The 23,475-nt window shown below is 46.3% G+C and overlaps 3 protein-coding genes across 12 annotated transcripts in view; 2 read left to right on the top strand and 1 right to left on the bottom strand.

The window, feature by feature from the left end:
- The first annotated feature begins 416 nt into the window (after positions 1-416).
- Positions 417-2,042, top strand: wdyhv1 (WDYHV motif containing 1). The gene is made up of 6 exons (XM_037092230.1): positions 417-576; positions 711-810; positions 1,072-1,122; positions 1,203-1,351; positions 1,487-1,611; positions 1,701-2,042. Exons 1-6 carry the CDS (start codon positions 515-517, stop codon positions 1,826-1,828), a joined length of 615 nt encoding a protein of 204 aa, XP_036948125.1. The 5' UTR covers positions 417-514; the 3' UTR covers positions 1,829-2,042.
- A 649-nt stretch (positions 2,043-2,691) lies between these two features.
- On the top strand, positions 2,692-12,442 carry lrp12 (low density lipoprotein receptor-related protein 12). Of its 3 annotated transcripts, none has more exons than XM_037092229.1 (12): positions 2,692-3,046; positions 3,465-3,588; positions 6,407-6,463; positions 6,697-6,832; positions 6,924-7,126; positions 7,270-7,517; positions 8,242-8,391; positions 8,478-8,699; positions 8,811-9,077; positions 9,379-9,581; positions 9,664-9,796; positions 9,939-12,442. In XM_037092229.1, exons 2-12 carry the CDS (start codon positions 3,534-3,536, stop codon positions 10,878-10,880), a joined length of 2,616 nt encoding a protein of 871 aa, XP_036948124.1. In that variant the 5' UTR covers positions 2,692-3,046; positions 3,465-3,533; the 3' UTR covers positions 10,881-12,442. The 3 variants fall into 3 exon arrangements, with proteins under 3 accessions (XP_036948124.1, XP_036948123.1, XP_036948121.1); XM_037092228.1 differs by having other exon boundaries at positions 2,692-3,317; XM_037092226.1 differs by having other exon boundaries at positions 2,692-3,370.
- A 456-nt stretch (positions 12,443-12,898) lies between these two features.
- LOC119016434 (regulating synaptic membrane exocytosis protein 2-like) overlaps positions 12,899-23,475 on the bottom strand; it is a 39,292-nt gene continuing 28,715 nt past the window's right edge. For 3 of the 8 annotated variants that reach the window (XM_037092218.1, XM_037092219.1, XM_037092221.1), the window contains 15 exons: positions 21,878-21,937; positions 20,964-21,131; positions 20,144-20,253; positions 19,627-19,656; positions 17,443-18,075; positions 17,244-17,285; positions 16,467-16,489; positions 16,283-16,374; positions 15,822-15,971; positions 15,524-15,708; positions 15,153-15,288; positions 14,870-14,982; positions 14,592-14,693; positions 13,882-14,021; positions 12,899-13,550 (listed from right to left, as the gene is read on the bottom strand). In XM_037092218.1, the coding sequence (XP_036948113.1) occupies positions 13,362-13,550; positions 13,882-14,021; positions 14,592-14,693; positions 14,870-14,982; positions 15,153-15,288; positions 15,524-15,708; positions 15,822-15,971; positions 16,283-16,374; positions 16,467-16,489; positions 17,244-17,285; positions 17,443-18,075; positions 19,627-19,656; positions 20,144-20,253; positions 20,964-21,131; positions 21,878-21,937 (2,173 nt within the window). In that variant the 3' untranslated portion in view covers positions 12,899-13,361. The remainder of the gene's footprint in view (positions 13,551-13,881; positions 14,022-14,591; positions 14,694-14,869; positions 14,983-15,152; positions 15,289-15,523; positions 15,709-15,821; positions 15,972-16,282; positions 16,375-16,466; positions 16,490-17,243; positions 17,286-17,442; positions 18,076-19,626; positions 19,657-20,143; positions 20,254-20,963; positions 21,132-21,877; positions 21,938-23,475) is intronic. The other 5 variants (XM_037092220.1, XM_037092223.1, XM_037092222.1 and 2 more) reach the window with 5 other exon arrangements.

Below are 23,475 nucleotides of genomic sequence, written 5' to 3'. Positions count from 1 at the left end.
AATAAAATGTTTTGCAGTGAAATAATGAAATGATATATTTATCATCTGTTCCCATGGTAACCCTGTTAAATGGTTGGAACACTATGAATTGTGGGTAATTCTCCACCAGAGGTCCATCCTGAGCTAAAGATCTGTCAAATACAGCGTTGGGACTGGGCCTGTCAGGTGTGCCAGGTGTGGGGTATATGGATACAGCCAGGAGCTCCTGCACACACAATTTAGCTTTAGGGGTTTCCGCTTTTATTTTGAAGGTTAGAGTTGTGTTTCCGGTCTGGCTGTTTGATTCCAGCAGCTTTACAGGAGTTCACCCGATTTAATAAAAGGTGTTCACTGGGTCCATCGGCAGAACCAACAAGTCCACGTTCACCGTCCCGTGAACCCAGGTCTGAATGAAACTGCTCATTTGAAGAAAAACACACCCAGCACGTGGATGCTTTTAATTTGACAGCTTTGAACTCCACTAGTTGTGACGTCATATTTTGTTCCGGCGGAGCGTATTCAGTGTAACACCAACATGAGGAGTGACAACAGACCCACACCGAGCCGCGAGAACTGCGTTTATACCAGCTGTTACTGGTAAATACTGCAGTATTTATATTTATACATACCGCTACGACACGTACACTGTTCCAGCAGTGCATAATAGGTTGCTGGCTTTGCAGGTTTCCACTGGTGTCTCACTGATTCTGTCGTCTGTTCTTGTTCTGCAGTGAAGAAAATGTCTGGAAACTGTGCGAGTTTGTGAGAACAGAGAGATCCGCACCGCTGGAGGAACTGTTTGTGGTTTTCATCTCTAATGAGAACAGAATGGTGAAAAAATGTAGCACTGACACGTTCTACAGAACGTCTGTGACTCGTTCTGCTGAATATCTGACAGGTTCTACAGAACGTCTATGACTCATTCTTCAGAATGTGTGCAACGTGTCACACATTCCGTAGAACATGTCAGACGTTCTGTGGAATGTGTTTCTGACAAGTTCTACAGAGTGTGTGTGTGTGTGATCCATTTTTGACATGTTCTAAAGACAATGTCATGTTCTTAAGCTGAAAGTTCTGTTTGTTTTCCATCAGGTTCCACTGTGGAAGCAGAAGTCTGGACGAGGAGACCAACCAGTGATCTGGGTCTGTGATGTCACTGTGTGTTACTGCTGGTAGGGTGTTGAGGATAATGATGTCATCCATGATGTCATCATGTGTTTCAGGACTACCACGTGGTGCTGCTGCAGGTTGGTGTTCAGTCGGAACCTTTGATATACGATCTGGACTCTGAGCTGTCATTTCCCTGCAGTCTGCAGCTGTACGCTGCCCGGGCCCTTCAATCAGACCACAACATCAAACCTGCATACCACAGGTAACACACCTGAACACCACAGTCAACACACCTGAACACCAAAGGTAACATCCTGTGAAACAGGATGTGAAATTTTAAACACCTGTCCCTGATTGTGTGGAAGAAGTGACATCACAGCAATGTGTGCGCTCGCAGGAAGTTGCGTGTGGTCCCTGCTGACAGCTTCCTGTTGAACTTTGCCTCTGATCGATCTCACATGAAGAACCCTGATGGATCCTGGAAGATGCCCCCGCCTCCGTACCCCCCAATACACACCGCAGGTCACATGACAGCTCCTCTGACACGTCCATGTTTTATGATGTGCACCATGTGACCTCATGATGACATCACTGATGTGTTTCCTCCTCAGAGAGTCAGATGAACCTGGATGACTTCATCAGTATGAACCCTGCTGTGGGCTGGGGGCGTGTCTTCAGTCTGGACCACTTCCTGCAGAGATACACCGGAAACTCTTCGCCATCATCATCGTCATCGTGATCCTCCTCCTCCTCGTCCTTATCATCATCATCGTCAGCATCAGCAGCAGAATGTCCCCTGCTGACATGTAAACCTGTTGACCTGTAAACACTTTTCTATTTTTTACTTCCTGTCTTGAGCTGTGTGAGTGAACAAACAGCAGGCAACAAGTATCTGCTCCTTGTCTCAGTGTGATGATGTTTCAGTCTGACTAAATTAAATTCTTTACATTAAATATCTGTGTGATGATGTCATCTTTATGATGTCATTGTCAGAGATCTGACTGATGAACAAGGTATAAAAACATGAAATGCGTGTGTTCGCTTGTGTGAGTGTGTGTTTGTGAGGGCGTGTGTTTCTGCCTGAGTGTGTATGTTTGTGAGTGTGTGAGCTGAAAATGTTTCATATTCATATTTCATATTTCATATTCATATTCAGAGCCAGTTTGAGAGATGTGTGATGAAGCTACTGGTCAGTGTCGGGGTCCACCACTGACCCACTTCATGTTCTCTGACAGTAACATTCCAGTTTGAGTAAATAATGAGTACAAATACAACAGAGTATTAATACTCTCTTACAGGTAACAAAGTATTAATACTCAGAGAAGTAATAATCACTAAAAATCAGCCCAGTGTAAATAAAGAGTTGATTTATTCTCTGCCATTAAAATATCCTCAATACAACAAACGTTCACATTCTGTAACATTTTCCATCAAAACGATTTAAACGATAATCAAATAAAAAGTTAACTAAATAAAACAGTTGTATTAATACATCATAATCACGAGTTAGATGAAATAACAGATATTAAAATGTTCCAGATGTTATCACAGAGAATAAAACGATGATTAACGACGTCACACGGAGGGGAGGAGCATATCTACTCATCCACACACGCGCGCGCACACACGCACGGATCGCAGCTGCCAGCGGACTGTTGTTGTTCAGCTCGACAACGAAGCTAACAGCTAACACGGACAGTGAAGATGTCGTCTGACAGACACGCGGCGCGACGCTCGCGCAGCATAATATGCTCCGGTTATGTTCATTAGCTCGGGTTAGCGCAGATTAACCCGGGTTAGCTGTCCCACTCCGGGCTTTATGTCGTCGTTGTGGGGGAGGACGAGCTAGCTAGCTGCTTAGCTCCGTTAGCATGTTCCAGCTAATCGACCAGTGTTATTGATGTTAGCCTCCTCAGCCGGGCTCCGCTGGAGGAGACTGGTTAGCTGTTAGCCTCTGGTAATTTATATCTATAGAAATAGAGCTAGCGTACGGTTTCCAGTTGGCCTTAGCTCACTGCAGCTTTAGTTACCTACGCAGTGTGTTGTTGTTTTGAAACGTATTCCATGTTAATCCCGTTATCTGTAGCTGTATTCGGACAGCAGTGGTTTATCATCTGAAATGTCTGTTTAATGCGTCTGTTCTGTCGAGCTAACGCTAGCTGTTAGCCGGAGCTAACGGACTCTGAAGTCTTTGTTTCCAACGGGGGACAGTTTACAATGTGTAGCAGGTTAGCTATGACTATTAGCTTAGCTTGTAGCCGGTTTAACCGTAATATCTAAGGTTAGTGAGTGTAGCAGATGCTAAGCTAACAGCAAATTTGGTAGCACAGAGGGTACGATTTCATTGTCTGATTTGATTTGTCGGTGAAATGCAGCTGCCAGCTCACCCAGCTGTGTGCTGACCTTCATCATCATCATCATCTGCTGGAGACTGAAGGATTACTATGGCCCTCAGACCAAGCTGCAGGCAGAGCGTCGTCTACCTGCTCATCATCTCAGGTGAGTTAACTGGCTTGGGTCCAGCTCAGATATCTGAAGTCATCCAGACTGTCACTCATCTTCATCCTGGTGATTAACAGCTTGGAAGTGAAACATAAAGAACCTGTGATGTGACATCACTTCCCGTTCTGGAGGTTATTATTTGAGAATTTCATACAAAGTGTTGAATTTAATACTGTGCTGTTTAATGATCCATCTGATGTAATAATAAACCTTTACATTGTATTGATCAGAGTAAAAGCCGTTTCACACCAAGTGCGAATTTCCGTGCAGATTATTCGCACGGAAATGTATAAAAAATGATTTAATGGGTTATAATGGGAGCTTGCACACCAGTGCGGAACTTTCGTGTGGCAAATTAAAATCTGGAACAACTTTGTCGTCTCCGGAATTCCGTCTGCGAAACTACACTCTTGGCCAATGAAATTGTTTGCTTTGTAGACAGGAAGTGACATCATACAAAGCAAATGATTTATCTGATAAAATGAGCGAAAGTTTAATCATTCTAGTCTCCCAGCTAGAGCTTAGATCTGAGCTTAGATTGAGCTGGGCTTAAATCAAGCCCAGCCCTTTCTGAACCCGTGCACGTTGTGTCCGAGCCCGGCCCAGCCCGACACATTAACTAATTATGAGCCTGATTTAAACCCAGCATTTTTTAAATACGTGGACTGTTACAAATAACGTTCCAAACTTGCTCAATGTTTATTCTCCTCTTTTTATTTTTTTCTTTACATCTTCAAGGTCCATGTTGCACTACACCGTCAGTGATAGCAGTAACGCGTTACTCTCATCTGACCACTTTTTGCAGTAATGAGTAATCTAACGTGTTAATATTTCCAAACCACTCATCAGAATAAAGTTACTCATTCAAGTCACTGTGCGTTACTATTATTTTCATCATTTTCTTCAGTAAAAATATATATTTTCACTTTCTTCTTGCGTCTTGGGGAGTGATGTCACGTGTGCAACAATCACGTTTTCAGCATGAGGAAAACTCACGTTAACACCACGCAGAAACATAAACAGGAATGGAGGGAAGAGAGAGATGCATGTTTTCTAGCTGGAAATACAGACATTATTTTGAGTTATTAAAAAAACAACAACACATAAATGCTTGATCAAGGAGTGCTCTGTGGGTGCTGAAGAGCTTGAGCACTCCTGTCAGATAAAGAACCGCAACATTTTTTCGTTTGGTGCGAAAATAATGTGCACATTTCACACCGGACTTGGTGTGCATGTTTTCCATGCGGAACATTGCTGCATGGATATTCCGCAAATCCGTGCCTCATTTTCATATCGCACCGGTGTGAAACGGCTTTAACTCAGGTCCGTTTAACATGTGTAAGGTGTTAAATCTCTGCTGTGAGATATAAATAATTATATGTGAATCAAACAGGAGTTTTGGTTTTAAACATTATTAAACACTTTTCTTACTATGACATTATAGAGCTGGACTTGTTTTGGTTTCTTAAGTTGCTTAAGTTAAGTTGCAAACAGCTCATTAACATGTTATTGTTAATCTGAATCAGCTCCGAGTCAGATCAGAGGTTGGTTTCATTAGTGATTAATGGTCTGAACTTGCTGCAGTCAGTGTTTCACCAGGCGACGTCTTTCTGTCCTCTTTGGTTTCTAAAGATGAAACACGAGACAAACGTCTGAACGGATCCGGAGATGATCCAGATCATAGTGCTGGGCAGTATGACCAAAAATGTATATCACAGTATTTTTCAAAATTCCTACGGTTTCACGGTATATGACAGAAATTTTTTTTTTTCCATGCATAATCAGGTGTTCACAGCATTGTCTACTGGTTGAGAGAGGAATTACTAGCTCCTTTTAGATTGAAAAGGCAGCACATTTGCTGCAAGGTAAAGGTATAAGGGAGGTGTTATTTTCCTCTCTCAACCAGTTTCTCATTCCTTCTTCCCAAAAAGCGCCACTGAGGTCGGCGTAAACATGTGACATGACGTGAGGCACAAAGTTTGGCGCGAACAGTGGCATACAACATGTGCATCGGAAGAAATGTGGCAACACTTGACAGATTTACTTAATTATTGACCCGTGGCCCATATTCTCGCCTCCTCAGTCAAACACACGCCGATGTTAAACCCCCGCTATTAAAGGAAGGGTGCAGCGGAGCGCCTCGCCCCCTCTGTTAGCTGCCTCAAGCAACAGACAGCTAACAGGAAGCAGGTCAAATTTTTCTTCAAAATAAGAGCTTTATGTTGCACCCCATCGGAGTTTAGAACAGGGTTCCTAACGGGGGCCTTTTAATTTGAAAGTAGCGACCATTAGCAGCTAACAAGCAGACAGCTACCGAGACCGAGGAGAGCTAGCATCTCCCGGATCTCAGCAGCTTTCCAGTTGCGTATCTTGACGTCTGCGGATGAAGAGATGAACTGCAATGTCTATCCTATCAATCTTCACCGTAACGTAACACCAGAGCACTACTGTTTACCCCACTACGCCTGGCCGTCGCATCATGCCTGTTTAGAAGCGCGACATTGAAAAGGGTCCGGTCTGAAACGGTGTCCCACGGCGCAGTGTTCTAAACGTTGTGTAGTCAAATACAGTGGTATGGTGGTATATTAAGAAATTCATATAATGAAAATATACACTGGTACTCGGTATGAACCAGTATACCACCCAGCACTACCAGATCATTTCACATGAATTGTTGAGGTGAACATGTGATGTCAGAGGAGTCAAGTGTTGACGGGTCATTTCCTGCTGGTCTGTTGTCATGTTGTGTCAGTCTGAACATTAGCAGCAATGCTAACGCTAGCTTCTTCCTGTTATTTGTCTCTGTGTTTCCCAGGATGCATTGCTATGTCTCAGAGGAACGACAACGTCTATGTGTCCGGAACATCGAACGGTGAGGACACAACCACAATGATGTGACATCAGACACAAATGCCAGGAAGAGCTAAACATCTAAAGTGGGGATGTAACCCTCTGTCGGTCTGGAAAAAAAGTCTTGTAATATCCCGAAACTGTGGTGACAAACAAATTTCCCCGTCTGCGGGACATTAAAAGATTTCTGATTCTGATTCTGACTGTCTGTCTGTCTGACTCTCTGTCTGCCTGCCTGCTTGTCTGTCTGTCTAGCCTGTGGCGAGGTGGCGGAGCTCCTGCGGGCGTCCAGCGGCGTCATCACCAGCCCCGGGTGGCCATCTCAGTATCCGTCCAGACTGAACTGCAGCTGGAACATCAGAGCCCGACCCGGTGACACCATTACTATCAGGTGACGGACAGCCTGTTTCCATGGTTTACAGAACCAGAATCATGCAGCATAAAACCTATATTTAACAATTTCTTCTTCTCTCCTCTCGTAGTTTCCAGGACTTTGACCTCCAGGGATCCCACCGCTGCGCCTCAGACTGGATGTCCATCAGTAGCTACAGGAGCCTGGACGGGCTGCGGGTCTGTGGTTCGTCCCTACCGCCCCCCTACATCTCCTCCCAGGACCACGTGTGGATCCACTTCCACTCGGACGACAGTCTGACGGGCAAGGGCTTCAGACTGTCCTACATCACTGGTGAGGACGCAGGATGCACAGCATTGGCAGGATAACATCACAGGATGAGAAGCTGCTGATCCATGAACCCTGAGTGACCAAAGTGAACACGTGTGAGAGATGCTTCGTCAGACAGTTACTGATCAATAATCCTGTGTTTGCAGGTAAACCAGAGGCGTCCAGCTGTGACGTGGACCAGTTCCACTGCTCCAATGGGAAGTGCATCCCGGACTGGTGGCGCTGTAACTCTATGGATGAGTGCGGAGACAATTCAGATGAGGAGCTGTGTGTGGACTCTCCCTTCTCCTTCCAGCCCTGCAGCCTGAACCAGTTCCCCTGCCTGTCCCGCTACACCCGGATCTACACCTGTCTGCCCCACAGCCTGCGCTGCGACGGCAGCATCGACTGTCAGGTAACAAACCAGTTCACCCAGACCAGACCCACACCAGACTCACACCAGACTCACACCAGACTCGCACCAGACTCAGACGCCATCCCTCAACTCAGACCAGCTGAGTGTTGGTTATGATATCAGCTACTCAGAACTGTTCTGGTTCCCATGCTGCTCAGAACTGTGGGGTGTGTAAGTGGAAACACATTGACATGTTTTACTAATAGATCGATCATCAATGTTCCATAAGGCCAACTGACTGAAACACTCCAGGTTATGGTGTCTGGACTCCACATCTGAACGAGCCATCAGATCAAGATCCATCCTGGACTGAGACCTGGGACAGACCCAGAACTCACTGGAGGGATTATATATCTCATCTGGCCTGGGAATGCCTCAGGATCGCCTGAAGTGGGTTCTGGTGTGCACCGGGCCTCCTCCTCTGCAGGGAGGCCAGGAAGATTCAGGAGCAGTGGTTCCCCTGTGAGTCCCGAAACCACCAGAGACCAGGACCACAGTTGAGAAGCTGACCACTGAGCTAATACCTCTGAACCACCACAGTCCAGTACAGCACTTGGATCTTTAATCCGCCTGCTGATCTCAGACATGAAATGTCCTCCAGTTCTGCCCCCTGTTTGGAGGTCAGGTCAGGTTCAGGACCACAGTGGTTCTTCTCCCTGCTGAGACGGTCATGGACTGGACCCTGCAGTTTCAACAGATTCATTTGTTCTCTTGTTTTCTTCAGGACCTCGGTGATGAGATCGACTGTGACGTTCCAACGTGTGGAGAATGGTTGAGGAACTTCTACGGTTCCTTCAGTTCTCCAAACTACCCTGACTTCTACCCTCCAGGAAGTAACTGCACCTGGCTGATCGACACCGGAGACCACAGGAAGGTAACCTCAGACCTCAGTCCAACACCACACCTGGTGGAGAATCCCCATCAGTTCCTCCCTGAAAGCTGCCGTCTTCTCCCCCGTAGGTCATCCTCCGGTTCACAGACTTTAAACTGGACGGGACCGGATATGGCGACTACGTGAAGGTCTACGACGGCCTGGAGGAGAACCCTCGCCATCTCCTCAGGGTGCTGACCGCCTTTGATTCCAGAGCGCCGGTCGCTGTGGTGTCATCGTCCGGGCAGCTCCGAGTCCACTTCTATGCCGATAAGATCAACGCAGCCAGAGGGTTCAATGTCACCTACCAGGTGTGTTCTGAAGGTGGACAGGTTCAGTTAACTTGGTTCTGCTCTCCTTCGTGTTCTGAAGGTGGACAGGTTCTACTTAACTTGGTTCTGTTCTCCCTCCGTGTTCTTAAGGTGGACGGGTTTTGCCTGCCGTGGGAGGTTCCCTGTGGGGGGAACTGGGGTTGTTACACCGAGCAGCAGCGCTGTGACGGGTACTGGCATTGTCCGAACGGTCGTGATGAGCTGAACTGTTCATCGTGTCAGGAGGACGAGTTCCCCTGTTCCAGAAACGGAGCGTGTTACCCTCGATCTGACCGCTGTAACTACCAGAACCGATGTCCCAATGGTTCTGATGAGAAGAACTGCTTCTTCTGCCAGCCGGGGAATTTCCACTGCAAGGTACCGAACGTCTGCTGGACAAAGAACCTCACAAATGATCAGTGTGACTGTATGGTCTACCTCAAATCCATTTACTGAGGTTTTGTAGTTCCGTTTGTTTTTTGAATAGCCAGCGCACAGCGTCAGTCTGCGGCACGCAACAAGTATGATGTCATCCAGAAGTGATTATTGATTATGGAGTGGGAAGCTGAAGTACAGAAAGATGTTTGATAAATAACTTAAAAACAAATGAACTTGTCTCCTTGTTCTCTGTATTTCAGTGTCATGAACATTTGTCTGTTTGACCTTTGACCTCCTGCAGAACAACCGCTGTGTGTTTGAGTCATGGGTGTGCGACGCTCAGGACGACTGTGGCGACGGCAGCGACGAGGAGAGTTGTCCCGTCATCGTTCCCACACGAGTCATCACTGCCGCTGTCATCGGCAGCCTCATCTGTGGTCTCCTATTGGTCATCGCCCTTGGCTGCACCTGCAAACTCTACTCACTGCGCATGTTTGAACGCAGGTGAGGATGGACCCCTCTGATTGGTCATTATTCTCACTGTTAGCTGTGATTGGTCCTGATGAGCTGTGATTGGTCATTACAGGTCGTTTGAAACACAGCTGTCCAGAGTGGAGGCGGAGCTACTGAGGAGGGAAGCCCCGCCCTCATATGGTCAGCTGATCGCTCAGGGACTGATCCCACCTGTGGAGGACTTCCCAGTGTGCTCTGGGAGCCAGGTACAGAGTGTACACCTGTCTATCACCTGTGTGTCTGTCCTCCACCTGTTTGTCTGTTAGGCTGACTGTCTTCTGTAAATACACAATTTTTCAAAAGAAAACTTTATTTAAATCTTGAATATTTACCTCTGTGCGTCGGCAGGCGTCCGTTCTGGAGAACCTCCGTCTGGCTGTCCGCTCTCAGCTCGGCTTCACTTCCCTCAGACTCCCATCTTCCAGTCGTCATAGTAACCTGTGGCGCCGTCTCTTCACCTTCTCGCGGTCCCGACGGTCCGGATCTTTGGCTCTGGTCTCTGCTGACCTGGAGGACAGTGCTGGTACTGGCAGCACTGGGAGTTCTGGATCAGACCTGCTGTCTCCAGATTCAGATGACACAGATACAGAGGGTGAGCGGGGGAGAGAGCGCGGTGTGGGAGCAGTGGGTGGATCTGTTGCCCCTCTGCCCCAGAAAACACCGCCCCCGACAGCTGTTGAGGCTGTAGTATCTATGACGACATCAGCAACTTCCTTGACCTCAACTCCTGGCCGGAACGGAGGCAGTGACAGGCCCAGAGAGACACCGACCCCCTCTAGCCCTGTTGCTGTGGTAGCCTCCAGTCTGGATCCAGGGTGTCATAGTGACGCCACAGAGCCCCAGGCTCCACCCACCTCCGCCCTGCAGCGTCTGGCCCAGAACCTGCACCGCCTGGCCAGGAACCTGACCAGAACAGGCCAGAACCACCAGGACCAGACCTGGAGCAATCACAGCCCACTTCGCCAGCTGGAACCAGGAAGAAGTGGGGCCGAGACTGCCGAGCGACAAGGAAGCAGAGAAGAAGAAGAAGACGTGGAGCTCTTGATCCCTGTCTCTGACTCTGACTCCTCGCCCTCGGTCAGCGACGTCCGGCAGCCGCTGCTGGAGCCACACCCCTCCTCCACCACAGGCCACGCCTCCCGCCATCACCATGGGAAAAGCTGCCGAGGGGGGCGGGACGGCCCCTGTGAACACTGTGGGATTGTCCACACGGCTCAGATCCCTGACGCCTGTCTGGAGGCCACAGGCAAGACAGAGAGCAGCGACGACGAGTTACTGCTGCTCTGCTAACAAGCTATCATGCTAACTGTCAAGCTACCACTAATACCACAATGATCCAACACTTACAGCTAGCTTATATGCTAACTGACAGGTTGCAAGTACCCTGACATAACACCTACAGCTAGCAACATGCTAACTGACATGGTCTGGTAATCCTGCTAATACTACACTACTCTGACAATTGGCTAATGAGCCATCTGATTGGCTTATGCCTCTAATATTACCCTGACCCAACATCTCAGTCTTCAAACAGCTAGCCAACATGCTAACATCTCATACTAACTACAATCAGCAAACAGGTCAACAGATTAGCCTGGGTAGCAGCCAGCTTTAATGCTGACACTTAATTTAGATAATATAACACTGGTTAGCACATGTTAGCATGTTACCCGGATTAATGGTTGGCTCTCAGTAATGTCAAAGATGAACGAACCAATGAGAGACTGAGCGAAGTGATGTCACTGATCGAATTGTGATGCTGGTACGACTATGAAAACTCTCCCCTGTTGTTCTTCCTGTCCGTCCGATAAAGCAGTCCTCTCCTCCCTGCAGGCAGATGGTATGACTTAATGAACAGTGACTTCCTGCTTGTTGGTACAACTGTAAAATGTGTCATGAGAGAACAAACTAATGGTTCCATACTGAGAACATTAAACTCTGATCCAGGAACATGTTCCACTCCTAATCAGATGCAACAGTTTCATTTGTCGCCATGTTGTGCTGGTTGTTGAGTGAGTTAAAGAATGACAAGGGTCATGTGACCGATGGAGGCAGTTAAAGGTACCTGTGTGTGTGTGTGTGTGTGTGTGTGTGTGTGTGTGTGCGCGCGTCTGACGTGACAATCATCTCATTAATTGTCCTCATACGCTGTAATTGATGAACTTCTGTATCAATACATGTTCATGTTGAAACTGAAGCACAAGGACACAAACGCCCTTCAAACCATCCAACACATGCTAGGTGTGCTACCTCCACAGGTCATGTGACCCCCTAACAGGACATTGTTCTGGTTCCCACCTGGTGTTAAATGTTGGACTTGTTTGGTTCTCTGCCTGGTCCTAAAGGGAAGACAAGGTTCTAGACTGTTACAGAAAATGTTCTGACCGGTCTGTTTGTAAAGAGAGAATTTAAGAGAAGCTTAAAGAAGTTTTCATGTGTTTTGAAAGGTCAAAGGTCACAAGTCGTCTTTACACGACACACCCTGTGACATCATTTCCTGAACAGAATTGTCCACTTCCTGTTTCTGTCTTCAAACTGAAGCCATTGAACTGGACCATCTGTATTTATGATGTTTGTTTTTGGTACTCAGCTGACCTGGTGTGACTCTGTGTATTTATTATTATTATTATTGTTATTATTATTATCATTATTATTATTAATATGACCGTGCTTATCATTATTATTGTTCATTTGTTGTGTTGTTTTTCTGACCTGCATGATTCAAATTGTTGATGTTTAGCTTTTCTTTGAGTCTGTAAAGTAAAAGAATCTGTTTAACTGCGATAAAGATTAAAGGTTCCTATTTCAGTCTGTTGAACAGTGAGTTGTTTAATTAAAGTGACTTCACTCCCGATGTTGTCACAGTGTCTCCCTCTGCTGGTCAGACTGCAGCACTGCTCTCTGAAGCTCTGGACACCTGATTGCTCAGGTTAGTTTCATTTTTCACTTGTTTTAATTTTAATTCAAGGGACAGACATGAAGAGAATAACACGAGTTTGAATATATTTGAATTCATCAAATCAGCAGTTTACATATTTAAATGTATTGTTTGACACTTCACGAGAATCACTTTCTGGTGGATTAAATTCAGTTCAGACATTTTTATGCAGTTTCTCTGTCACGGTGGTGTACGTCTCCGTCACCATGGTGTTTGTCTCTGTCACTTGTTATAACCTTTGTTGAACCAGCAGAATCTTGTGTTATCTGTAGAACCTTCACAGAACCAGAGTTGTGTCTGTGATCCTGACAGAACCTTATCAAGCAGACAATGTGGTACCTGCAGAACCTTGCAGACCAGTCATTTAGAACACATTTTTCTGCAATGAGAATAACTTTATTTGTCATGTTCTTTAACAGTTGTTCTTATGTTCTAATGTTCCATGCAAAAACATAATGTCTCCAGACCGCCATGTTTCTGTGTGGTCACAGAAATCGGTCTATGACTCTGGACATGCCTCTAACAGTCACGTGACTCCTGAGGAGCTGCTGTGATTGGCTGGTAGCTGCAGGTCACATGGCCTCTTGTCTTTTCTTTTCTCGGCATCCTTTGCTGTGTTGCTCCACCTTCACTCAGAGTCACTTCCTCATTGAGCATCAGGGGGCGGAGCCTTGCTCTTCCTCCCCGTGACATCACTGTTGTGGTGTCATCATGCAGCATGCAGCAGCAGAGGAGGATCATGGGACTGTTTTAGGCTCCACCCAGCAGTGTGTCCCCTCCTGTACACTCCAGGCTCATTGCTATGGCGATAATGTTGGTGTGAGCCCCTGGCGCTAGGACTTGCTGCCCTCTGTCTCCTTATTGGTCAGTGGGGCCAAAGCAGGGTCCACCAATGAGGTGGCAGGAAACAGTTTAAACCAGCCAATCACCATGTTTGACAAGTCTAAATCGTCCAATAAGATCTGAGCAGCGCCCATAAAGGATTTATGATCCATCCGACCGTAGTCGCCCCACACGATGATCTGCAGACAGGCAGGTGAGATAGACAGGTCAGAGAGAGGTCAGGTTGGGTACAAACTGGCTGCAACTCACAAATATCTGGTATATTGAATGCTAACGTGTTACATGCTAACTTTAGCAAGATTAACTTTGTTTTTACATTAAAAAATGTCCTGACAGATTTTCACTGTTGTCATCCTCTACAGGAAGTCTTGAAATGAAAACAGACTGATTGGCTCTGGATCATGAGAATCCTGATTGAAGCTGGTGACATCATTAAGACAGAAATGAGTTTGTTTGAAACTGATCAGTGAGATGGCCGATCAGTCAGATGATTGATCACGTGACATTTACCTGCAAAACTTTTCCTTCTGGGTTTTCCTCAAACTGCAGCTGTTGCTGATAAAGAGGGTCGAGTGTTTTTCTCGCCAAACGAGTTCTTCTCTTCAACACACACTTTCCATTATCCATCAGGTACACCTTCACATATGGAGCTACACACACACACAAACACACACACACAGTGTGAACAGGTGAAAGTACTTTGTGCGAAACAAAAACAGGTGTGTGATCAGTGATGTCTTAGTCCACCTCCTCTGTTCAAGGACAGTCGTTCCATTTTTACATAGATTCTGTTATTCCTCTTTCAAACCGTATGTCTTCTCTGGACAACACGTTCACATCGTGAACCTCACAGGACTGATTCAGATGGAGATGGACTGTAGATTCTGGGCTGCAGAGTCTGGACCCGAGGAGTCTTTAACTCCTCAGGCCCAGACTCTGCAGTCCAGGTGGCCTACCACCCCATTTCACACCTCTCCCCAGGCAATTAAACAACCATACACACCTGGGCTCACCAGGGATCACCTGAGCTCAGCAACCCACATCAAAGTCTGGTGGGTCAATGAGTGGCCCTAACGACTCTGACACTCAGAGCTGACTCGTCCTTAACGACTCTGTAATGACTCCCACAAAAAATCTTGCAGCTACTCCAGTTGTTCAGAACTAAGACCCACAATGTGTATTAGTGTGTACTAGTGTGTTTAAGTGTGTACCAGTGTTACCTGGAGTGTTCTTGTTGCCTTGTTTTCCCACCAGCCCTCGTGCTCGGATCACCTCCACGTCTAGACGCTCCTTCCTGTAAACCATCCCAATTTGGATGTCACCTGTCCACCACACAGCCAATCAGAGCATTTCATGTTATGGTGTCACAGGTAACAGTGTTATCTCAGGTATTCATATATATCAGGAAAAATATATGTATTATCAGGAAAAAAATTAAATGGCAATGATGATGTAGAGTATTACATAAAGTCTGAAGACAGTTTTGAATGGTCATTACCCATAGGGGGTGTGGCCAGAGTCTGCCGTCCAGCCAGCTGGGCGGGGCCTAATCCCTCCAGGAAACCAGTGAACTGTTTGTCTGATGCCAACTTCACTCCTGGAAATATCAGACTGAAGATACAAACACATGAATACATTCATCACAGAGAGAAAATTGAAATGTATTACAAATTTTATTTGTAAATATTAAAATTCCTCTAAGAACACAAAAACATCGCTCCTCTTTTAAATTAAATTTTAGCATGAAGAGGAGTGAGAACAGAGACAGAAGTCGCTCTCACGCTCCAGGTTTGGGATCCTCGGCGTCTGGGTCACGGCTCAGCTGTCGGGTGAAACGAGATTTAAACTCGACAGCCAGACCGGTTTCTACACTCCTCTGGACAGGAAGTCTCACCACTTTCTTCTTCTTCTCCTCCTCTGGATGGACAGAAGGGAAGAGACAAATGAAGAAGAAAATGAACAGCTAAACCAAACAGAGCTCTGAACAAACTTGAGCTAAATGAAGAAGTGTGGTGGTCATCGAAGCAGACTGATAAAATACAACACGTTGTCATCGGTATAAAACATCACGCCAAATATTAAAGCAGCAGGAGGCTGCACACTAATTGTCCACCTGAACATTTAAACCATCACTGAGTAAAGTGGAACTGACCCTCAGGGTTGAGCTGTGAGGCACTCTGACTCTTCTTTCCCAGTCCGACCATTCCCATCATCTTTGCTCCAAAGCTTGAGCGTCGTTTTTTGTCGTCATCGTCATCGTCATTTCGCCCTAATGAACAAATTTCTCCTCCAACACTCGATGACTTTGTGATGGGAGCTCCAGGTGCCGCTGCTGCCCTGCAGGAGAAGAGGACCACCTGTCAATCACTTGGGGAGGGGAGGGGGGGGGGGGGGGTCAATACTGTTGCTATGATGAATGATCTGGAGCATCTCATTGGTCTGTTTCTTACTTTGCAGGTTCAGGCTCCGACTCCTCTCCTTCCTCCACTGATTCACTCTTTTGCAAAACAGCTCCACCCTCAGCTGCCCCCACTACTTCCTGTGTTCCCTCTGACCCCGACCCCACCTCCACCGATTGGCCCTGCAGAGCCTCCACCTGACTGTGTGAGCCAATGAGAGGAGAGAACAGCAGCATGCAGACAGATTGATGAAGAGTAATGAACTCATGCTAATGAAAAGAAAAAATGCTAACGCATAGAACAAACATGTGAATGTAAAAGTGCTAACATGAACGTATACATGCTAACCACTGACTGATGCATTATGGGATGTGTGTTAAATGGGGGCACACGACATCACATGCACTGTGACTGCTGTGTTGTTTCCTGTGGCACCCCCTCAGGACAAACATTTAACAATTGTCGTGACACAGGACACAGGATCCTGGTCTGTGATTGGCTGCTGATCTCACCTGATCCTGCTGACAGATCTGACTTCAGTAGACATGGCTGACACATCGCTGACATCACTGTCTGATGACTTGAAAGACAGACTGTCCCTCATCTGCAGACAGGACAGGTCAACAGGTGAGCTGGACTATGACATCATCAGTGATGCATATATTGTGTACATGTTTTATGTTTCGATCATCTCACCTTTGACGGATCCTTCATCACACCTGCAGAGGGAGGAGGAGAAGTTATTACATCACGATAATGTCATAGTTTGTTAGTTATACAGCGATGTCACTTTAAAGTATTTAAATGCCTGACATCACCCCTCTAATGTCTGACATCATCAGATGGACCAGATGTCACTGTAATTATTCATTTCTGACATTAACACTATCTAAATTCTGTTTTCAGCCTCAAATTTTTAAAACAGATTTTCAATTTCTGAGAACAACAAATCTGCTGACAAGTTCAAGTTCACCTGCTGACACCTCGCCTTCACGCGATGACCGAGGACGGACAGAAACATCAAAGAAGACAGAATGAAAGAATGGACGCATTAAAACAAGAGCAGGAAATCCAAACCACACAAACTGATCCACTTCCTCTAATCATCTCATCGGATGACAAACGAGTTTCCTCAGGGGTCTAATGAATCTCCTCAGGGGACTAACGAGTCTCCTCAGGGGACTAGTGAGTCTCCTCAGGGGGACTAACACGTTGCAACCCAACTCTACAGGGGGAGGGGCTAACAGGTGTTATCATACCATTGTCTGTTTTCTTCTGCTGGTCCTCCCATGTGACCTCTACATCATAGCAGAGAGAAATGATTGGTCAGACTATCTATCCAGCTGAGCACTCTGACACAAACCAGTTAAACCAGTAGGACTAGTCACATCACAGTAACATCAACACCACCAACAGTCCACCTGTACAAGTGTCACCTGAACGCATTATCAGAGCCACCTGAGACAGACTGACCTTTCCTAGTCCCTCCAGGTGTTGCGGAGCGTCTGTCTGGTTCTGACAAGCACAGGTGGGATGTGATGTCATCATTATGTAATGAAGATGAACACAAGACAGATTAAATGAACAGTCATGATGGAGAACCGACTACTGGTTCAACTGGTTCTACACTCTTTTAACATCCACACACATATCAATCCTGTGATGTACACACCTGGAGTCTGTGGAGGCTGGGCAGGTGAGGGGGCAGGCGAAGGGGCAGGTGAAGGGGTAGGTGAAGGGGTAGGTGTTGGAGCAGGAGGAGGGGCATGTTCAGGAGGTGGCTGTGAATGGACTGTAGAGGCTGGGGGCGGGACTTGAATAGGTGCTGGGAGCGTTACTTGAATAGGTGCCGAGGCTGGGGGCGGGACTTGAATAGGTGCCGAGGCTGGGGGTGGGACTTGAATAGGTGCTGGGGCTGGGGGCGGGACTTGAATAGGTGCTGGGGCTGGGGGCGGGACTTGAATAGGTGCCTGGGCTTGGGGTGGAGGTTGGGACACTGTTTGGGAAGGTGTGGGTGTGGATATTGGTGCAGGTGCAGGTCCAGGTATGGTTGCAGGTGTAGGTGCAGGTGCAGGTATGGTTGCAGGTGTAGGTGCAGGTGCAGGTATGGTTGCAGGTGCAGGTGTGGTTGCAGGTGCAGGAGGAGGGTAGGTTTGGGTGCTTATAGGAGGAGGCGGGGCTTGGATTTGTATAAGAGGTGGCGGTTGATGATTGACAAGGGGAGGGGCTTGTTTGTGGAAAGGGGGAGGGGTCTGGTGATACATGGGCGGAGCAGTTGCAGTTGACACTCCTGTGGTGGGTGTGGCTTAAATGATGACGATGGAAGACAACAATTAAAAAGAAAAGATGAGTGAAAAGAAACAATGAGGTGATGAATGATCACATGATCAGTAACTCAACAGGTAACCAATCACAAACTACTATTACCTCTTAAAACAACAAGAACACTGATAAAGTCTGAGGTGAAGCCTGACGGTGAGCAGGTACCTGAAGCACCAGAAGAACTCAGGTGTTTCCGGACCCGCCTGCCTGAATAATTTGGACAACCACTTCCTGATTTGTTGGTCCACTGACTGACCAGCTCCGACTGTTCCGTCATTAGAGGGGCATGGACAAAGACTGAAGCTTCCAGGGGTTTTGTGGAGACTGTCTGTGGAGTCTGAAGGTGTCAGTCTGCTGCAGACGCCGGATTGCAGGACAGCTGTGTCTAACAGTCTCACTCACATCATGCTGTGATTGGTCTGAACTTCAAGTGTTTCCACATTCGAATTATTCATAAAAAGGCTCAGAGTTGTTGGAGACAGACTGCTGAGTCTGAACACTGATGACCAACAGAAGGCTCACCTGACCTACAAGCACTGGTAGAGCAACACCACACCACCTCCTGAGCCAGTCCACTGCTCACCTTCTTATCAACCAGTCACATACACAATCACATACAGTACAACATATAGTGAAGTATGGGTGCTGAATGTAACACACCCTGTGCAAGGCCACTGGGAGCTCTGGAAGCACTGGGGCTCATAATTCCATTTCCCCAGCAGGACAAAGTCACACATACATAACTTCAACAGTGGCAAATATTTACCTTTGTTCAGTTGTATTTTTTGTGATTAAAAGGGCAAATAAAAAAATTGCATCCAGGGGTGAAATAGAGAAACTACATCCTGGCTCTGCATTGAGTTCAACGGTCATGACCCTCCCTCCAACAGAAACTGAGATCAATGTGCTTCACATTGTCCTCAGTCACCTGCATCCCTGTTGACTGAACATTAAACCTGACAAACACACAGACTCCACAACTTGCTGGGATGGAACCAGGACAGGTCAGTCCGACTGACTTACCTCATGTGACCTCACAAATATGATCCCGCTCTGCTCAGAATTGATCACACATTTTGATGAAAAGAGCTCATCAGTTGGACATAAGAAGTCTGATTAATGCATCCCCTGACCGACTACCAGGGTACATCCCTTCTAGAAATGATCCAGGAGAAGCCCCCGGTCTCCATGACACTTTATAGTTTCATAACAGTGCTATGGCTTTATCCTGAGACTAAATTCTGTTGGATGACACAGCTTCAGGGTTCATTAAGTCTGATGTGTCTGAAGCAGACTGAGACCTGAAGACCATCCTTGGACAGAAACCTGGACCCTCTAGAGGGACTTCATCTCCCAGCATGCCCCAGCACACTGACATGTGATGAGGATGTAGTATATGTTCCGAAACACAAACTCTTACCTGGTATCAAACAAGTACAGGAAAAAACTATGAGTGCTAGCATGTTCTGCTTTAAATGTACTAGTTCTAAGGTGAAGAATGTCACTCAGGTGTTAAACCACACACAGTGAGTACCTGTCTGCACACAGTCAGAGGGTTCTCCATCTGAAAGACAGAACCCACTGTTAGACCACCCCCACCTCTGTGTTCTTTCAGATATTTGTTCAAACTAGTGCAGATCCTCAAGATGATCATCTTTCCGTTTTTATGAATATGATTCACAGCTGGACCTCAGTAGCGACTAACGAATGGTCTCATGAACAGACGGACTCATGAACTGGATGTCTGCTCACTAACAGTCTGCTCACAAATTCAACATCCTTGTTTGGTTTCTAATGACACAAGAGAAAAAACGAAAAGTCTGATCAATATTCTAAACAAGCTGCTGATCCTGTATTCCTGTGTTTTGTCATCTATTGTTCCTGTGTTCCTGTGTACTTGTGAAGTTATGATCTTGTGATCTTGTGTTCTAGACTTCCTTGTGTAAGTGTAAAAGAAATAAACAGCACAGATGCTTTAACTGTGAGCTCTCCTGATCAGCTTCATGTGACCACAGCAGAAGCGTCACCTGACAGCTAACCAATGGACTCACTTCTGTCCCCAGCTCCTTTAGGTGGGATGACGGGCAGCTGGCGTCCTCGGCGGCCACAGACTGGCGTTCCTGATGGACTGGTCTGAGTTGATCCGCCTCGTGCATTTGTCCTGAATGGAATAAAAACACAGGAATCAAACTATCAACCTGAGAGGAGGGGAGCAAGGCAGCGATGGCACAGTCAAAGGGTCAGAGGCCACAGTGATCTTAGTCGTTGGTGATGGAATGTCAACTAAGCTATGCTAAGCTATGTTGACTAACTTAAAGCTACTGCATAAATTCTAGTCAAATCTTATGTACGTTTTGACAAACTGGTTGAAAGATTTACTGATATCAGCTGCAGACATTTTTTTTAAAGAAGAAGGAACATGATCATGTGCTGAAACAGTTCAACATCAGAAATAAAACACATCAATTTAAAACACCCAGGGCTTATATTAGCTCATGTTAGCTAACGTTAGCCAATGTTAGCTAGTGTTAGACACAGTTGTTATAAATAAATGACATCACTGAGTGTGAGCCTGTCAGTCTGTCACTGTCTGTGTAGTTAAATGAAACAGAAATCATAAGTCTTCAGGAGTTCATGCAACACAACAAACAGACAAACAGCCTGAAACATTCATTCAGAAAATAGAACAGAAACAAAACATGCACAAAAGAAAAATAAAGGTTATTTCCACAGACAGACGGCAGGTAGTTAGTGGTGTGATGTCACTGTTAGCCAATCAGGGAGCAGAGGAGGAGGGGTTAAAAGAAAAGGGGTGTAGTCATAACAACCACTGAGTTAGAGCTGCTCTCTGACTGGTCAGCTGCAGGTCACCTGGTAGGGGCAGGTGAGGGGGGGGCAGAGCGTCTGGAGCTCAGGTGGGAGGAGTCTGCTCTGTCCGTGGAGTGGGAGCGTGTGTAGCCAGGGCGGTAGGTCATCGCTCGTTGGTCAGCTGACCGAGAGCGACTGTAATAATCCTGCCGGTCCATCTGACGACTGTACCTGCACATCACCATGACAACAAGTCACCTGCAGGAGGGGTTGGTTAGTCACCATGACGACTATTGGCTTGTCGTACCTGTTAAAACCTTCGATTAAACAGGAAGTTTAAGGCACTGAAGAACTGAAGTCAAACTCCAACAAAGAAGAAAACTGAAAAGAAACCTGAAACACGGGACTCAGTTTCCCATTAGGCCTGAAGGACACAGCAGGGGATGCTGGGAGAGAAATGAGGGAAAGTCTGAGGTCGCTCTCAACAGAGAGTCTGACATCAGCAGCTCAGGTGATCTAACACATCTGTACACCCGCTCTATGACACACTCAAATCTTTACTGACATTTGGAAATGTCACTACAGAGAATGTCAATGGACAAACTCCAAATTAATTTCACAGGTAGCTTTTTATAACTGAGATGGTTTTTCTCTTTGTTGACAAGAGTTAATTGATTAATATGACTGAGCTGCTGTTTGTACTCTAAGAGAAGAACAAGTCTTCAGTTTGGTTTTCTTCTGAAACATCCTGTTAGTTAAGGAGTCGTAATATTTTATCACAGGAGTACAGATGAGTTTAATCACCCAAGTCCAGCTGATGTGGCTCTATATCTAAACTTGATATAAGGAACGACTTCGAGGAAGAATGAGGACTAAGGCACTGCTAATGTTCTCTAAATCTACATCTGCACAGCTGTCTGAAAGTCAAACTGTGTGAAGGTAAAACTATCTGAAGGTCCACCTGTCCATCTATTTACCTGAGGAGTTCTTCATCATAGGCATCAGGTTCGTAGGGGAAGTCAGGAATGAAGTCCTGACTGAAGAACAGAGACATGTCAGAACTCCAGAACATGATAAATGCTCACTGACCTTTGACCCCAGAACACCTGTAAAGGTGAGTCCTCTGATGGACACACCTGAACAGTCCACAACCCCCTGACTGACAGATTACCAACGAGCAGGTCGAAAATCTCTTTTCAGAGTACAAATTGACAACCTCCTCTAACACTACATTACCCATCAGCCCGGGGCTCACCTGTAGTCCTCACAGTTTCCATTCATCATGTGGTTTGTCCATGGAGTCTGGTTAAAATGTCTTCCAGAGAAACATACAGATGGACATCAGAACTGTGATCCTGCACACACTGTCACTACTGACACTAATACCTCTTTCCCACTGGTCAAAAATCCAATTTGAACCCACTCACATTGGCTTCTGTGGGAAATGTGAATGTGTAAACTCACTACATCCAGGTCGGTTGACTCTGCAGTAGACCCAGGTTTCATCACCAGCTGCTCAGTGATGTTTTAAAGACAAAAAAGTTTGACTTCCCGGCTGTCAAAATACCCGGATTCCCAACCGAGCTAACTTCTGGTTTAGCATCTGGCTAACATAAAGGGGGATAAAATAATTTAATGGTGTGGCTTTTCAAGATAGTCATATTGTTGGGGTTATGACACGCAAAAGAATGTATCCACCATTTTACCGACGCTTCTGTCACACTCGGTCTGTAGTTATATCTATCTATCTATCTATCTATCTATCTAGCTATCTATCTAGCTATCTATCTGTTTCCTCTCAAGTTATAGCGGTTTCTGGCATATTAGTGACGAGGAATGTGACGTCAGTGATGTACGATGTAACCCTTCCCACGAAGGCGGAATGTGGTCAATAATAAATGTTTAGCAGTTTGACGTGTGAGTAAAAAAACCCTGTGTAGACCGAACGTTGGTGGAAAAGCGGTATTAGAGTGCTACTATTACTACTATTAATATTTCTATGTGCTGAAACTACTGCAATACCTGTCGTGGGAATCAAGCGAGTTGGAAACAGACATTCTCCTCAGTGACCTCCTGAATACACAAAGACAGTCAGTCAGACCAGGAATACAACCAGCACTAAAACAAGTTGTACTACAACCAGTACCACAACTAGTACTACATCCAGGACTACAACCAGGGTTACATCCAGTACTACCACCAGGACTACAACCAGCACCACAACTAGTACTATATCCAGGACTACAACCAAGACTACAACCAGTACTTCATCCAGGACTAGAACCAGGACTACATCCAGAGCCACAACCAGGATTACATCCAGAGCCACAACCAGTACTACATCCAGGACTACAACCAGGACTACACCCAGAGCCACAACCAGGACTGCATCAGGACTATAACTAGGACTACAACCAGGACCTGGTGTCCATGTGAGTTACCTGTCCAGACTGCTGTACTGGCCAGCATCGGAGTATGCTCGGCTCAGTTTGGAGCCTCGCAGCAGCCGCACAGCATCCTCTCGGTACAATGGGTACAGAGGGTTACCGCTGGCAACCACAAGTCAGAGGTCAGA

The sequence above is a fragment of the Acanthopagrus latus genome, chromosome 3 (genome assembly GCF_904848185.1).
Source record: "Acanthopagrus latus isolate v.2019 chromosome 3, fAcaLat1.1, whole genome shotgun sequence".
NCBI lineage: Eukaryota > Metazoa > Chordata > Actinopteri > Spariformes > Sparidae > Acanthopagrus > Acanthopagrus latus.
This window is presented reverse-complemented; position numbering and strand designations above follow the sequence as displayed.

What these genes read in the sequence shown, in the direction of transcription:
- wdyhv1 (XM_037092230.1), top strand. Translation starts at nt 515, where the DNA reads ATGAGGAGTGACAACAGACCCACACCGAGCCGCGAGAACTGCGTTTAT. An exon ending in GAGACCAACCAGTGATCTGG is followed by an intron (nt 1,123 to 1,202) that starts GTCTGTGATGTC and finishes CATGTGTTTCAG; the next exon opens with GACTACCACGTGGTGCTGCT. An exon ending in CCCCCCAATACACACCGCAG is followed by an intron (nt 1,612 to 1,700) that starts GTCACATGACAG and finishes TTTCCTCCTCAG; the next exon opens with AGAGTCAGATGAACCTGGAT.
- lrp12 (XM_037092229.1), top strand. Translation starts at nt 3,534, where the DNA reads ATGGCCCTCAGACCAAGCTGCAGGCAGAGCGTCGTCTACCTGCTCATC. An exon ending in ACACCGGAGACCACAGGAAG is followed by an intron (nt 8,392 to 8,477) that starts GTAACCTCAGAC and finishes TCTCCCCCGTAG; the next exon opens with GTCATCCTCCGGTTCACAGA. An exon ending in CTGCGCATGTTTGAACGCAG is followed by an intron (nt 9,582 to 9,663) that starts GTGAGGATGGAC and finishes TGGTCATTACAG; the next exon opens with GTCGTTTGAAACACAGCTGT.